At 35.1% G+C, this 17,216-nt stretch overlaps 2 protein-coding genes across 4 annotated transcripts in view; both read right to left on the reverse strand.

Moving 5' to 3' along the window:
* Window positions 1-17,216, reverse strand: part of LOC121726700 — a 222,231-nt gene that overhangs the window by 140,111 nt on the left and 64,904 nt on the right. The gene's annotated exons all lie outside the window — the stretch shown is intronic.
* Window positions 11,568-13,599, reverse strand: LOC121726701 (putative nuclease HARBI1). Of its 2 annotated transcripts, XM_042114191.1 has the most exons (6): window positions 13,093-13,599; window positions 12,774-12,970; window positions 12,554-12,686; window positions 12,229-12,373; window positions 11,835-12,136; window positions 11,568-11,746 (listed from the first exon to the last, which is right to left on the reverse strand). In XM_042114191.1, the coding sequence occupies exons 1-6, from the start codon at window positions 13,321-13,323 to the stop codon at window positions 11,642-11,644; spliced, it is 1,113 nt and encodes a 370-aa protein (XP_041970125.1). In that variant the 5' UTR covers window positions 13,324-13,599; the 3' UTR covers window positions 11,568-11,641. The 2 variants fall into 2 exon arrangements, with proteins under 2 accessions (XP_041970125.1, XP_041970126.1); XM_042114192.1 differs by having other exon boundaries at window positions 12,774-13,136.

The raw sequence follows: 17,216 nt of genomic DNA on the forward strand, positions 1-17,216 counted from the left end.
CTTATTTTCAAGTATAAAGATGAATTATAAAATCGACAATGTTGGGTTAGTCGCCCCCTTAATTTAAATAATTCTAGTGTGACTGATGCGTCCTCTGTACCGTCGAAGAAATTGATTCCTAGGCAGTTGACGGACCTTACTTGGTCGAGTTACGTCAATTCAAGTCGCGATATGTCGGCTGGGTTTGACACAAAACGACCAAATTACGTAGGTCCGGAATCTGTCTATGAATCAACGGGCTATTACCCGCGGCTTCGCTCGCGTTTAGAAGTATTATTATATACAAACTTTCATCCCCTATTTGAACCCCTTGGGGTTGGAATTTATCAAAATCCTTTCTTAGCGGATGCCTACGTTATAACATCTACCTGCATGCCAAATTTCAGCCCGATCCGTCCAGTGGTTTGGGCTGTGCGTTGATAGATCACTATGTCAATCAGTCAGTCACCTTTGAGTTTTATATATATAGACTTCTTTGACATAATATACGGTCATTTATACATAATATACAGTCATACAGCGCTTAGCCAATTTTGTTGTAATTAATCCTTCGATCGCAGTTTCTTGGAAATCTATTGTTATTCTATTGTTGTCGCGGTCACCGGTGTCCTTATGGGGCTTGATAGCTTAAATCGGTTAAGTTTTGTGGGCTGTGGCTCCCGTTGTATACCTGAGGTGTTTTCATGCGGCTTCAGCTCCATGTTAGCAAATAGAAGCTATAACAAGCGAGAAGAGCATAATATTATGATCGCTCAAGACCGACGTCGACAATCATGGCCATACATCAGCTCAACGTCGAGCCTTCAGGCCATAAAACGATACAATTTGAGATATAATTATCTCTACAAATGGTCAACAGTTTGAAGTGAACGGCGACCGAACCTAAACGCCGAACCGTCATAAACGGAGGGTAAATGGACGGTTTAATTAATTTCAAGTTTTATTAACCCAGTGTAAGTGGTCGTTAAGATTTAACGGGCGTTTAAAGACTATTTTGTATTAATGTCTCACTTGCCCGGTAGTGATATATTATGGCATTAATTTACTACCACCTGGCACTTCTGGAATCATGAGCGTATAGTATAAGGGGGTGCCCTGGGGGTCCGGACCCCCCTCTCATTACTATCCATCTTACCGTTGCAATTGTATTCTTTGCTAGAGCTCAGCAACACTATCCAATATCCATACTAATATTATAAATGCGAAAGTGTGTCTGTCTGTCTGTTACCTTTTCACGCCCAAACCGCTGAACCGATTCTGCTATTTGGTATGGAGATACTTTGAGTCCCGCGAAAGTACATACGATACTATTTATACAGAAAAATGTAGAATATCCGAGCAATAAACGATTTTTTTGCAAAGCGGAGTTGCGGGCGGCAACTAGTAATTATTTATTACGGCTTATTTACAGACTGTCAGTCATCACTGTCCTTTCTAAGCCAAATGATAGAGACAGCATGAGACATAGGGGTCGCTTAATTTGAGTAGAATTTCATTATACGGCCTTTAATTTTGGTAACAAGCCGACTTTCTCCAAAAGCCTTCATTTTGAATTCTCTATAGTCGGATAATTAAAAGGTCAGTTTGTTAAGCTCCTTTACTTATAATTTGACGCAGTAAAAGAGATTCATAGGGAATATTACGCAAAGGTCAGAGCAGAGGGCGCTGATGCACACGTCATATCAGAATATTGGCAGAAACGTCGTCAAATATCGAACAAAACTTTTTGTTTAGGTACTGTCTGTGCTGGTGCAGCCTCCAACAACAGGCGTAGCATGGTCACCATAGAAACGGTTTCTTTCTACGGAAGAATAGACAAAGTGACAGACAATAAAAATCTGCCATTTTGTCGATGAAATCTGTCAGTATGTCGATTCTTTTCCATTTCTACTGTTGTTATGCTAGCCCTGCAGAAGGAAAACATTGAATAATATATCCTATTGTAATTCGGGATACAAACCACAAATAAGCTACAACTTCATGTTTTACCCGACTACGACGAAATACAAAAGGAAAGGTAATTTTAGCAGTCTATGTAGATTATTATTTGGTTCTTTTATCAATCTGCTTTTAAATCTGTGCATGTACAACGCAAATTTAATAATGCAAATCTCTGAACCCAATAATCTTTTTGAAAAGGTCGTACCACTCGTACCTGTAGAAACAAATTTCGCTTTAGATTTTATTTGCTTACGATCTTGATTACGATTTTTCTTTGGAATTTAATATTTTATTTTTATTTCAATGCGTTATGATTATGGGGGTTCTCTACATTGGCCTATAAATCCTATAATTGACCAATACAAGTGTATGCGAACGTGTAGAGCTGCATATCGATCTGTAGACTTCCCCATCGTGTTTATCCATCATTGGCCTATCATTAGGTAACGCTGATAATCATAGACAAAGAACGAAGGATCAGACAGGCATGAAAAAACAAACACTCTACAAAAATACTCATTTAAAAGTGCATACATATTTATTAGAAACAAAAGAGCAACGCGGCATAATTTTTATTCATTACGAGACGAATGTTACTGTAATTACGTATTGTTCAGAAACACTGTTCAGCTTGTTGTTGTAATGCCCGGTTTACACTATTCCAATCCAGCGCTGGATTGCTACTGGAATAATGTAAACGGGCACTGGAATGCAATTCAGTCTCTTCTACTGCATACCAGTCGGCCTAAGATATTATGTGCAAACGAGAAAATTTTGTCTACATTTTTCCTCGATGTTAACTGGTTTATCACTTCATCTCTATTGACCCTAACATGACATACTTTTTTCTCGTGTCTGTCGGCAAAATTAGAGATAATTGTTTTTTTTTCTTAATCTGTGCTATTTATGTCTACGAACCTTAGGAACCATGACAACACATTTTTATCGAGTTTTGACAAATTTGTCGATATATACATATTATCTTTGATATCTGAAGCTAGTCTACGAACGAGAAATTTATCTCTCGACGTACGCATGTTATGGAAAAACAGATATTTTATCGACAATATCACTACGCTCGAGAGTGATATATCCACGAGATATCTCGTAAGTCTTGTAAGACTCCAGTAGCAATCCAGCGCTGGACTGGATAACTGGTTTGCAATAATGTGAACCCGCTATAACTGTCGCCGTGCACACGGCCGACAAAATTCGTCCCTGTCTCCCACAATGTTTTTTACGATCCTAACTTCAGTACACTCAAAATATGGTATTTTTATGCAATTATCGCCGACGACAAGCGATCACTATTAATTAGACTCTATTTGTCATGACTCATGAGCTATCATTCAAAAGTTGGGCTTCAGAGACAATTTTGTCCCACGTTTAAATATGCTTGTGTTCACTTCGATATTCATAAATTATAAAAACTATTCGTCATATTATGTAATATGAAACGCTATATTTTATAATGGTTTATTTTTAAATTTTCTCATAAATAACCTGTCAGTAGTGGCCCGGGATATAATTTTAGGATACGACACAGACGACGAGCACGTACAGCGCTAGTCTACATAATAATTTAACAATATCAACGTCAGAATTCTCTTTAGAAAGTTATACATTGATTTGTATTTCAATATTACATTCCTATTTTTATTAGCGCATTTTTCCTGTAACGCTGGGGTCATACTAACAGCTGGTGGTATGGTAGTTTATGCTGTAATATTTTTTGCATTTTACTTTTTTTGTAGTGTTCAAACTTTAATCATTAATGAATGAGTTGTCAATAGTTTGTAATAACTCAAATCTATACAGTGCATGTAACTCAGTTGTACGTATATAACTATTCTGTCAATTATTTTAATGGTTATTATAGCTTCTTTAAGCTTAAAATACCTGGAAGCCTATCCCCAGAGACAAACACATTATCTCCACGACAAAACCTCCATTCTTATTCAAAGGAGGTGAAGATAGGACAATTTTCATCTCGTATGCAGCGGAGATAATATTATGTTAGAACAATTTTATCGCAAGAATTCTCGCAAGATTGTTACTTGTGTCATTATGAATAAGTATTTTTGCACTCAGTTCCCGAGTTTATAACAGGGGTAGAAGTTTCCAGAAGTTTCCACAATAAGTTCAAAAGTATTATAAACCTCGCCACATATTTCATATTAGTACTCCCGCGGAATTTCTTATTGAAAAGTTAAAAACGCCAAACTCCACTCGCAAAGAAATAACACTGAAAAATTATTACAGTTTTAGAAAGCGCAACAAAATATATATATACGTAAGTCACAGAAAGACTACACCAGTAGCGAAATATCTTCTTCGTTGGGAGACCCTTAAGAGTCCGTATTCGAAATTTTGCCGAAACTTTGAAGAAAACGACATAAATAATCTATATATAGATAAAATTCTATCCAATTCGAGAGAAAAGAAAAAAAAAAACAAATTGTGCCAAAAAACACGATTCAAGACAACCTAAATCTCACATTATATTACTCGCCGCAAGGCTAATGTGAGATTTAGGTTGTTTTGAATCGTGTTTTTTGGCACAATTTGCTTTTCTTTTTTTTTCTTTTTTCTCGAATTGGATAGAAATTTATCTATAAATTATTTCTGTCGTTTTCTTCATCTTGGAGCTGTAATTCATAAATGAATTACAGCTCCAAGTTGCCGAAATTAACATCAATTCTTTGCCCATTTTCTCTAAAATTTTGGCGAGTTACATATTTTTTTACTAAACTATTTCATATAAAAGTGGTAAAAAGTAATTCCAACATTGTATAGAGGACTTTCTCAACAGTACATTGTATTTTTTTCATATCGTTAAGACGTCAATACAATCCATAAACAGGTGATATTCTAAACCTTTTACAGCAAAAATCACAAAACTGTCGCGGGTTTGAGTTGGATTATTTAAAAATACTTAATAAAAAACAAAAATCTAGCTCCGACATTAGATTATAATTGAAATGATCTTACATGTTGTGCATTAAAACTTATATAAATACTGTATTTTAACTGTTAAATCACGTCTGTTAATCAGCGAAATCGGCAAAATTTCGTATACGGACTCTTAACTTATTAGATAAGGGATAAAAATGAAGATGTTTAAAAATGTAAGAGAATGTACGCAGATACAAATTAGACTTATAGAACCCAACGCGGATATAAACGCGTAATTTGATTGCTTAAAATATTATCTTGTTCTTTGTCTTATTACTTCTCTCATCTTAGCAATAGAAGAAGCGTTTCTAATCTTATTGAAGCATCAAAAAAATTATAAACGGGTAGAGTTTTTTCATAATTTATTCCTCTTATCACGACGCGACGGTAGCATAATTACAGGTAATACCAACATTTGCATACATCACAGCATCACTCAATTTTACCAAATAAGCAAAACTGACCATTTCCTCGGAACACCGAGCTCGTAAGCTGAAGAAACATGCCTCCTAGTAGCAATTTATATGCAAACTGTGTTCTAGGAATAACCTGTCTCCTGCCTGCCTAGCATACGCCAACGAGATATCTCACTCTACATGTTTTCTCGATGTTTGATGGTTTGTCTCTTCATCTCTATTGACCGTAGCATGACAAAATTTTTTTTCTCGCGTAGATCTCATCATCATCGAAATAACACATTTTTATAGAGCTTTGTCGAGATAATGTCGAGATTTTGACATTATGAGACGAGTAGTTTTTAATTATCTCGAGTGTGAGATATCTCGTTGGCGTATGCTAGGCAGGATGGAGAAGATTAAATGTATCACATGAGCATCATCGGCCGCTGAAGAGAACGCCAACCGTGTTATTTCAGCTACCTTTTAATCAACTTTAAAAAAATCGTCCAAGTGCGAGTCGGACTCGCGCACGAAGGATTCCGTACTATTATAGAGCAAAATTAGGCCAACATTTGTATTTTTTGTATGGGACCCCCCTTATTTTTTTATTTTAATTATTACTAAATATTAAAGTACACATATAGTTAAGGACTATGAGAAAAAATCAAGTACCTACCTGTTGTCATTATTCGTTATCTGTCCGTCTATCCGTCTGTCCGTCTGTCTGTCTGTCTGTCTGTCTATCTGTCTGTCTGTCTCCAGGCTGTAACTCAAGAACGGTAATAGCTAGAGAGTTGAAATTTTCACAGATTATATTGTATATCTGTTGCCGCTTTAGCAACAAATACTAAAATCAAAATAAAATTTTAAATTTAAGGGGGGCTCCCATACAAGAAACGTAATTTTCTTGGCCTTTTTAGCTCGTAATCAATAAAGGTAACCTAAAGCTAGGCACTTAAAATTTTCAGAAAAAAACTTTAATTATATTGTTACTTTAATAATTAATTAAATATTTAAGAGGGGCTCTCATACAAAAAAACACAATTTTTTGTCTACTTTCGCTCCATACCGTAACGGAACCCTTCGTGCGCGAGTCCGACTCGCACTTGGCCGATTATTAGTATGTGATATGTAAATCTCTCTCTTCATAAATAAAATCTCTCGCTTTATCTTCCTAAGATCAAGAATTCTTAGGATTACCGCACAGCGGATAGAGTAACCTAGCACAAATGCTTCATGGTCCACAACATTAGACTAGACACAACATTTCATAAAAAAAAATTACATTTAAATTTTAATACAATGTTTTGTGACTCGCCTCGTGGATTGGACGATTATAAAATACATAATAATATTTACTTTCATGAAACACTCATCTCCTTTGAAGACTCAACTCAAGCTACGCGACTCCGCCATAAGGGAAATACTAACTAAATGTTAGCGAAAACTGAAAACTCGAGATACCGTATGAAAAGCATTTTCATTTAGACCATCACTGTAGGTACAGTCGACGATGAGCCCGACTTATCTCTTTTGAACCTTACCACTAAAGACATAAGATCGAAAGACCGTGCGCCGGGTCTGCGGCCGTATGCTATGTAAAGATTACACACATTTAACTTTAAAATAACTTTTGAAAGCCGGCAGAAGCTTTCGGCTATAATAGAGCTTTGGAAAGCTATTAATGTAAGCGGGAAGTTTAAATGAAAAGTTTGGTTTAATCCATATGTTGGCTGTTACGATACTTCAGATATGGCAATTGACATTTAACTTTTAACCTTGCAGATTGAAGTTCAGAGAGGCTATTAAAAATAACGTTCTGTTACATCATACATGGGGATAAGTATAGTGTCTCCGAAGGGAAAAACGACATCGCGTTTTAAATAGAGGTAAATATAATGCTACAAGTACGGAACATAACATTATTATGTATACAATACCTTCTTTTGTTGAAAATAGGTATTTTATGTATAAACTTTTTAAAAGTTGAGAACATAATAAGTATGAGGCCATCAGTTTTTGACCGGTTCTAATCTTGACACTATTAACCTGTAAAGGTTAATAATTAATATTTTAATAGGTTCATAATTTCTAAATGCAACTTCTTTGGAAGATGAAACCACAGAGGTAAATCAGAGGCCAGTCAATGGACTGTCTAGTTTCCATGTATACTAACAAAACCACGCGTTTGTAAGGTATAGGATATTTGTAAGGATAGCTATTAATTACTGGTACACTACAAACTATACAAAGACTTTGCGAAGAAAACCCTCATTAGGGGTGGCTCTTGTAATGGCATCGGCTTTATTTATGCGAAAAATATAGTTAATTCAACTTTACCAATAGCCGTTATTTATGGCGAATGTTGGCGGACTCCGGACCTGGACTCGTATATCACAGCTCAAGTTTATGACAAAGCTTAGTACAGTCACGGAAATTGATTGGTAACTTCCCTTAAGTTACCAATCAATTTCCGTGACTGTACTAACTGTACTGTACCTGTCCGCACTGCGAATTTTAGCGACGCGGATTTTTTCTCGCGATTCTGTAACACATTGATTTTTTTCAGAATATCCGCACTGCCGATGAAGTAAGAATATAGTCCTAAAAGTTAGCTATCTCGTGACTGTTTTGTATTTTTACCGCTGTCTCCTAATGGCCAAAGTTAACACATCCTATTTCTGTCAACTCATGCCACGCGCGGACAAGAAATAATATTGTCTCCATTGCCTATCTCTATCGCCTACCATTGCAACTTTTTTAGACTTTAGGGCGAAAATATTAATCGAACATTAATATTTTGCGCCCTAAAGTCTAATGCCTATTCTCGTAACTAAGTGGCTTTCGTTTCATTGCAATGAAACGAAAGCCATTTAGTTACGAGAACGCACCTCAAGAAATCCATAATATTATGATCGTTTCGAAATTTTGAGCAAAATCATTTTTGAATCTTTTGCAAACGCTGAAATGATTAATATCAGGTGCAAAATATGGTGGAAGCCGGTGAAAATTTGTCACTTTAGGTGATAATGACGTCTGTGTCTGCTAAGCATCAAATCCCCCGACTGTACCCAATAAGAACCAGATGATTTATTCGCAATACCGAACATGGCGTATCAAATCGAACTTTGTTTGTGTTTCATTGAGTCTACAACTTATTCTGGTTCGTGTAAGTTATGACTTATGATTACCCCTGCACAGACTACACTTGTCGATTGAAGATTTCTGAAACAAAACTGGGACGATTCTGGTGCCTTACTCCCGAAACTGATATCGATTTCGATTTTCGATTTCAACGGTTTTTTTTATATCTTTTAGACATATTTTACATGTCTAAAGTGTCAAAAAACCGTTGAAATCGAAAATCGAAATCGATATCAGTTTCGGGAGTAAGGCAGGGGTTTATTCTGTAAGTTGTTTGGACTGTGGCGGTGCTGTCGAAGTTTCAGCGGGGCTAAAATAGTCACATTTAGCAATTCCTCTCAATCAATTCAGCAAATGAATTGTCAAAACTGTCAAACTGACAAATTAGATTACTAGACATAAATTGCAAGCAGACTTGCATTTTGCGATTTTACAAAATGAATCATATTATGAATCATAATCAAAGCGACCATTTTTAGCCCTGCGGGCCTAAAAAGGCCACATTACGCAATACTGCTAAAAAGAATTCAATTACCGAATTCTTAGCAGTTCCTCTAAAATTCCGTAAAATGGACGCATTCTCTATCAATACTGCTCCAATTCAATTCATCCGTAGATTCATATTTCTGGCATATGTTGCCACATAAAAATAATTTAATCGATTTTAAGCGACCTTACCGATTATCTGTATTTGTATTAAAATTGTGAGTCAAAAATGTTTTGTCATATAAAGTAATAATATTTCTTGTTAAAAATCGATGAAAGCGATTAAATATACGGTAAAAAACTCGAGTTTAAAGTAAAAAATATCAGAAAAAGTTTCGTTTTATACGACTGGCAAGAAATAAACGTCTTAAGTGTCATAATCTTCTAATTGTCAAATGTCAACCATAAAAATGCAATTTTATTTGTTTACGTTGGTCATTGGTGTTGAGAACTAGAATTTTTTGTGAAAAAAATCTACGAACACTTCAACCACCAATGTTAAAACTGCATTAGGGCGAAACACTTGAGTTTTGAGCAATAAATCTCGGTTAATTTGGTGGCTCACACAAGCTGCGTTGTGGGAAGTTTATGGAAACTCACCAAGACGAAAAAAATTAAGTTTTACGATGGAATTCGATTTTAGCAAAGTTTTTTACTGCTCTCGTTTTGTTAGGATTGTGTTGTTCTTCAAATCAGTGGCTCTTTGCATCGCAAGGCGTAAAGTCTCGAAATTTTTGAACTTGCATAAAGTTTTTGGAATTACTGAGTAAGTACACTTATCTTAATTCATAAATAGGAAATATACATTTACTTGTACAATTATATTACTACATGTGGTAGATTAATAATCAATATTATAATTAATTTATATGTACTTAGTTATATTGAAAAAAAGAAGAAAATTATTTGTAATGAATTGCTAACATTTTGTTTGATTTTATTACATTTGATAAGAAGAGTAATTGTTCTGTCTGTTACCTCTTCATGTCCAAACCGCTGAACCGATTTTGCTTAAATTTGACATGGAGATACTTAGAGTCCTGAGGAAGGACATAGGATAGTTTTTATCCCGAAAAATGTACGGCTCCCGCGCGATAAACGAGTTTTGGCGCAATGGAGTTGCGGACGTCATCTAGTAGTTATTATTTCTATTAAATGTAACATTTTAATGTTTTAGAACATCGGAGGAAGCAGTTCCAGTGGAAATTGAAGAGGAACTTCTAGTACTACCTTCGGAGATACCTAATAATGACAACAGGCCATTATTGCCTAGACAAAGAAGGCAAAAAAGGGTTCGCAGTAAGTTTTACCTTTTGATTGTAGGTATATAGTGCAAAAGAGATATTCATTTATTAGTGTTATGCAAAGAGAGATAGATTCATTAGCTGTACAACCGATAAAAAATAAAATTTATTGTTTAGTTGAAAAAATGGCCAAGTGCGAGTCGGGCTCGCGTACGAAGGGTTCCGTACCATTTAAGAGCAAAAGTGGGCAAATAAATTGTATTTTTGTATGGGAGCCCCTTTTAAATATTTATTTTATTTTAATTTTATTATTAATTATTAAAATTCTAATACTATTAAGAACTTTGTAAAACTCAACTCTCTAGCTATTACCGTTCTTGCGATACAGCCTGGGGAGACAGACAGACAGACATTGAAGTCTTAGTAATAGGGTCCCGTTTTTACCCTTTGGGTATGGAACCCTAAAAAGAAGAACAAATTGATAACTTTATAGCCATGATAAACAATACTTTGCTCTTCTTATGTGTTGCTAAGGATATTTTTCAGTATATTATTAATCTAAACTCTTTTGTTTCAGCTCGGCCACTAGCTCCTTTAGATGAGGCACGGAGAATACTCTCCCAAGTTGAGATGCAGCGTGCTGCAGCAGATGCTGCTAGTGCTGAAGGTCTTCAAAATATAGGACTTAATTTAGGACGTTTAGCTAATATAGCTGAGCAATACTTTCAATAAATAGTTTCTCTTAGACCTGCCTATAAGGTCTAATGATAAAATATGATATCGGCAGGTTTCTGTTTCCTTGATAATTAGTACTTAACCATTATATTTTCATAACGATTTTGAAATTGAAATGTTATACTTTATATTTGATATCTTGGGATTAAAAATATGGACATTACTTTACTTACTTTTTTCTTTTAGAACATCATAATTACAAAATTTTAACTTGTAGACGTGTATTTGTTTTCATACTTGTATTTAAATATTTTTATGTCATTACTAATTAGTAAGTAAGTCTCTTTTATGATTCCTTGTGTTATAGTAAGTACTTTGAATATTATTATCAACCATTAAAAATAAAAACAATTTCAATCAGCAAATTCACATTTTTATTTAAAAAAAACCTGCACACAACTTTCTATAGAATAATTTATTGCATAAATGTGTTATAATATAAAGAGCTTACAATATTGGTACATACATGGATCCAACATTCTGCCTTGTAAGTGGCGTGCAAAATAATTTAAAATTTTACAGGGCATATTAACAAAATACTAAAATTAAATAATAAAGTCATTACACAAAAGATAACACTATTTAAATCAAAAATTAAAAAAAAAACAAATTTTTAAATTTTATCCTTACGTGTACAAGTGAAATATAACAGGGTGATAAAATTTAAAAAATACTTAATATTATGTGAACAACAAGATCCATCCCTAATTAGTTGAGTAAAAGCCATTATAGATTATATTATCGCTCTGACCAAAGTCTCTCCACAAGGGTATTCCGCACTGATTCTCCGGCAGCTAAGTGATCTCTCCTCGCTAGCAATCTCGCTGGTGTTTCTGGACTTATCTAAAAACATTTACATATTATATGTTTTTTATTTCATAAAATATGTATTAAGTTTTGAAATATTGTATCATAAAAAATAGTTTCATACTTGCATGTTGACTTCATTTTCTTCCTCCTGTGGTGTTAGTGGTGTGACAGGCATTCTAGCTGCATTACAAATATTGTGTAAAACTACACAAGCATTCACAATTAATCCAGCTGTTGTAGGATGGTAATGCAACTTGCGATCCACCAAAAGACAGCGCCAGCGAGATTTAAGTAGCCCGATGCACCTCTCCACAGTATTGCGAGCTCGACAATGTAGATCAGTGTAATACCTTTGTGGAGAATCAGGCTCTGTGTTTAGAATTGGTGTCATCATGGTAGGGCGTAGGGCATAACCTGAATCACCTATAAGAAATTAATAAGAACATAATATATTACTATGTAAGTAAATATGTATATTGTATATAGCATACTTAAATATAATAATTTATACTGACCTAAGAACCATAAAGTATCATTTTGGACTTGATGTAGATTCTCTAGATGTGATTTCAATGGATGGTGATTCCAAATAAATGAGTCATGTGTTGCCCCACCATGGCTAGCATCCACACTGAGTATATTTAACTCAGAATCACATATCTGAAAAATATGACTGTACAGAAAGAGAATAAATAAAAAGGGGAATGTAAAATTTATACTAAGTATCTCTTTTAAAAATAAGTAGTGACCTATACCCAAGGTAGGTATAGGTACCTACTTATTTTTACCTACAATTTCAACGAACTTAATAACTTAGTTATATTATGAATACCTACTTACAATTTGAGTATTCAATGAATGGTACCTCTTGCGATTGAAAAACCTTTCTTCATTTTGAGAAGGCCTTACAATGGCTATATGTGTACCATCTATGCATCCTATCACTCCGGGAATACGAAACTTTTGATAAAATCTGGAAAAAATTATTAATTAAGTAAGTATTTATTATGGACTATCAAACCCCAAATGCATCAATTACACATTATACATAAGTACCTACCCATTTTTTATTATATTTCGTTCTTCACGTGAGTGTGGGAAATGAATATATTTCCTCCGAAAATGCTCATTGTTAAGGGCTTGTGTCACAGCCCTCACGCAGTTGGATACACTCACTTGGTGCATCTTGTGATGTGCACTAGCACCTATAGTTCTCTGGTAAGATCCAGATGCGTAAAAACTTAATGTACTTAATACCTAAAAGTAATAAAGCAGATTATTAATTGAGTGTAGGCAGGTAGGTACAGTTACAACAATCTTATTGGAAACTATGAGTAGGTACTTCATAATATTCAGTTAATAAATAATTATTTACTTAACTTTGAGGAAGTACTAATCCCACTACGGGCTCCAGGCATATGAGGTTCCAATTCTTGTATGAGGTCACGACACAAGCTCTTGTTGAGGCGAAATAATCCCACAAACTCAGGCTCCGGTATTTCGAAAGCTATATCCATTTCCCTAAATATGGTGCTTTGCCTACGATATAAAAGACTCTCCGTAATACGGGCATGCTCCAAAAAGTTTTCATATAAGCCTAAATCAGCCATAACTATTTTTATTAATTAAAAAGAACAAAATACGAATTACGAGATGTACCACTGCAGTAACTTTTTATGAATCTGCTAATTGACACATGATTGAGACTAAAAGAATTCATATTTAGGGGCCATTTTAGGAACTCTCATAGAAAAGTGTCAAATGGATGAATTGCCGAAAAAGAATTGTATCCGAATCAAAATATGAATTGTCGCTTATGCGGCCATTTTGTGGTTTATGATTCAATTCCTAGTAAGACTGTAATAAGAATTGCCAAATGTGGCCTTTTTAGGCCTCCTGCTCTAACGGGGCAAGATGATCTTGGCACTAAAGCTGCGTTGGTAAAAAAGTTGGTCCTATAATAATTATTATCTTCCAAGTACGCCCGGCCCTAAAACTCACCTTTGAGCAGCTGGGCTATAATGGTCGCTTTGAAGAATCATGATATGAATCATAATATGATTCATTTTTCTAAAATCGAAAAATGCAATTCTTCTTCTTCTTATTAAAAAATAAAAATGCAATTCTTCTTTTCTGTATTTTTGTACTGATTTGACATTTGTCAGTTTGGCAGTTTTGACAATTCATTTGCTGAATCGATTGAGAGGAATTGCTAAATGTGACCATTTTAGCCCAGCAGTTATAGCGACTCGCGACTTTCAGACCGACGCGACGCATCAGTGCTGGAATATAAAAAGGGTTTATAAAAAAGGGTTCATATGCCATGCTCCGAATAATAGAATATACAACACGATGACCACGACGTTTCCGACTAATACTCTGGTGCGACGTTATTCGATAAAACATGTGGGAGAAGGGTCCTCCAGAACCGCCGACTCATGCGGCCCTTCACGTCGCGTGGAGTCATGAATAAAGATCCCGGTATACGAGTATAGTGGAAATACGACAAAATTCTTGTTTTTTTATTAGCTTCATGTTTGCAATGGTCCTGAATATAAGACAAAAGGTTTGGTAAAAGTTAAAACCAATCACTTGACCGACTTAATTCCACGATGTGTGGTTTTTTTTAAAGAAAAAAAACAATCACTTATATTTTGAGTAAGTACCTACAATCTACTTGACGTTAGGGCAAAATGTAATTAATATACTTGAAAAATAGTAGGTATTTTAATGAATCTCCAGTCTCCACCAAACACAAACATATAGTATTTTTCTAAGCTTATTGAAATTGTTTACATCACGAAATAACTAAAAACGCGTCTGAAATTTATTTAGTACAAGAAAACGTACTTACTGTTAAAAATTACATTCTCCCGCCTGTACACAACATCTGCTACTTAAAACTGTAATATTTAATCTTAACATAAATCATAATGGATCATCCATAATTCATAAAACACATTATTCAGACTCCATGATCTCATCTATATTCTTAGATTTAACTAATACGGAAGTGCGTCTGTTTGTAACCGGTTCACGCTTGAACCACTGAACAAACACAGCGTTGCCGCCAACGGTGTTGGGCTGTCTACTCCGATTTTGAATTGTCTATCAGAGAAGTTGATTCATGCTGATGGCGGACCTACGTAATTAGGTCGCGTTATGTCAAGTTTAGCCGATAGATCGCGATTCGCGACTTACATTGAATTGACGTAATCCGACTAAAATCAGTTTCCTCGATGGCACATTCATCGCATCGCTTCGTCAAGCTGTAATGGGATCTGACCCTTACGGCCGCCCTCGGGAATATTTAATGATTAAACTTCTATCGTGGATTCTTGGAAATCTATTGTTATTCTATTGTGTCTCGCTCACCGGTGAGCTAATGGGGCTTGATGGGTTAATGAAGAGTTTGATGGATAATGTATGGGGGTTATGTGAAAACTCAAAATCTTTATTTAATTACAGCTAAATAAATAATGAATAATGATAATTATCAGTATTCATTTCTGAGTGTGGCAGTTAGGGCGTTTGTGCACTACACGGAATTTTACCGTCCGGCGTGGCGCGGCGCGGCGTCCCGATTTCTTACGTTTTGATATGGCAAAGGTGAAATAACTTTCACCTTTGCCATATCAAAACGTAAGAAATCGGGACGCCGCGCCGCGCCACACCGGACGGTAAAATTCCGTGTAGTGCACAAACACCCTAAGTCCTTAAAAGTCATTGAATTAACTCGTAATACAACAGGTACATAACGTACTATGTAAATAAATCTAGAGGTAATAGACTGTGGTAATACTATGTACTGTTAGCGGAACATCTTGGCAACACCTATAAGCTGTCAAGTTCGATTACTTGACAGCTGCCAACTGTCAAACTAGTGCTGTGACAAGTGACATGCTCGTGACCTATATAAGACGCTAAGTGCTGTGATTCGCGCTCTTTTTGCTAGTGCAACAACGATCAGGTGATAATAGGGATTGTATTAGTGCGTGTAGAATAGGACTAGTGAGCCACTGTGCTTATGTTAACGTTAAATTGTGCTGTGATAATTATTTTTTAGTTTAAAAGTGTAGTTGGGTAGATTTTATAACTTTTGTGTACGAATATTAACTCTTTTCTTTAATTGTTAAGTGTAACTTGTTTTGTTAATTAAAATCATTTGTTTCTGACTCTTGTTTAATAAAATCCTTAGCTTAAGGCTTATAGTATTACATTTACGTAAGAACTTAGGCAAGTCCTTGTGTTGAAGGCCGAAGCTATACAAAAGTGTTTACATCTCCGGTCTAGACGCCAATATCCGGAATGGGAATTATTGTCCTTCATAACAAATCAATACTATTGCCCACTATTCACTAATATAATGACTAATGAGTATTCGGACTATAAGGTTCGGTAATTAACCTCACTATTTTTCTCAGTTATCATAATATTAATGCTCATTGGTACGAATCTATGTTAAAGTTAACCCAGAAATGTTACAGAAACTCAGAAACATTATTTTAACGTTTAATTTATTTATGGAGCTTATGATTCCGTTCAATTATAGTAATCATTGAATCTTTAAAGTGCGGCAGTAAGTATATTGTACCTCTAGTCAGTTTGCGGACCGCGAAAGGTCGAATCTCGGACCGCGAAATATTATTATATATAACTACCTGACCCGGCAAACGTTGTTTTGCCATATAAATAATTTTTAATAATGTGAACACCCCTTATTACTTAGGGGTATGAAAAATAGATGTTGGCCGATTCTCAGACCTACTCAATATGCTCACAAAATTTCATGAGAATCGGTCAAGCCGTTTCGGAGGAGTACGGGAACGAACATTGTGACACGAGAATTTTATATAATAAGATAAGATGTATTTTATACCAACTACCAAGTATCAATTAATACACAGCTAAGGTATACATATGCCTTTATTAATTAAAATAATATTTTTAAGCTACATAGGACAGTCTGATTTTTCTGGACCTCCTTATTTACTTTAAATACATTATTGATTATGGCCCTCTACAACATAATATTATGATTTAAATTTTAAATTAATATTTTCGAAGATATTACAGATTAAAAAATTGCGGGACGTAGCTTTTGCGGCAGTACCGACCAATGCGGGCCACGGGTAGTAATAATAATAAATAATAATAATAAAGCCTTTTATTTCCTCGATACATACCATTTTAACAAACATGGGTTGGCCACGGGTAGTAGTGAATATAAATTATTTAAAATCAAAACTACTGAATCGATTTTAATCATTTTTAGGGTTCCGTACCCAAAGGGTAAAAAGGGGACCCTATTACTAAGACTTCGTTGTCTGTTCATCTATCCGTCTGTCTGTCTGTCGCCAGGCTTTATCTCAAGAAACGCTATAGCCAGACTTCAGAAATTTTCACATATTATTATTGTGTATATCTGTTGCCGCTTAGATAACAAATACTAAAAACAAAATAATATTCATTCGTACGCGAGTCCGACTCGCACTTGGCTGAT

Source organism: Aricia agestis, chromosome 4, assembly GCF_905147365.1.
Source record: "Aricia agestis chromosome 4, ilAriAges1.1, whole genome shotgun sequence".
Classification (NCBI taxonomy): Eukaryota; Metazoa; Arthropoda; class Insecta; order Lepidoptera; family Lycaenidae; genus Aricia; species Aricia agestis.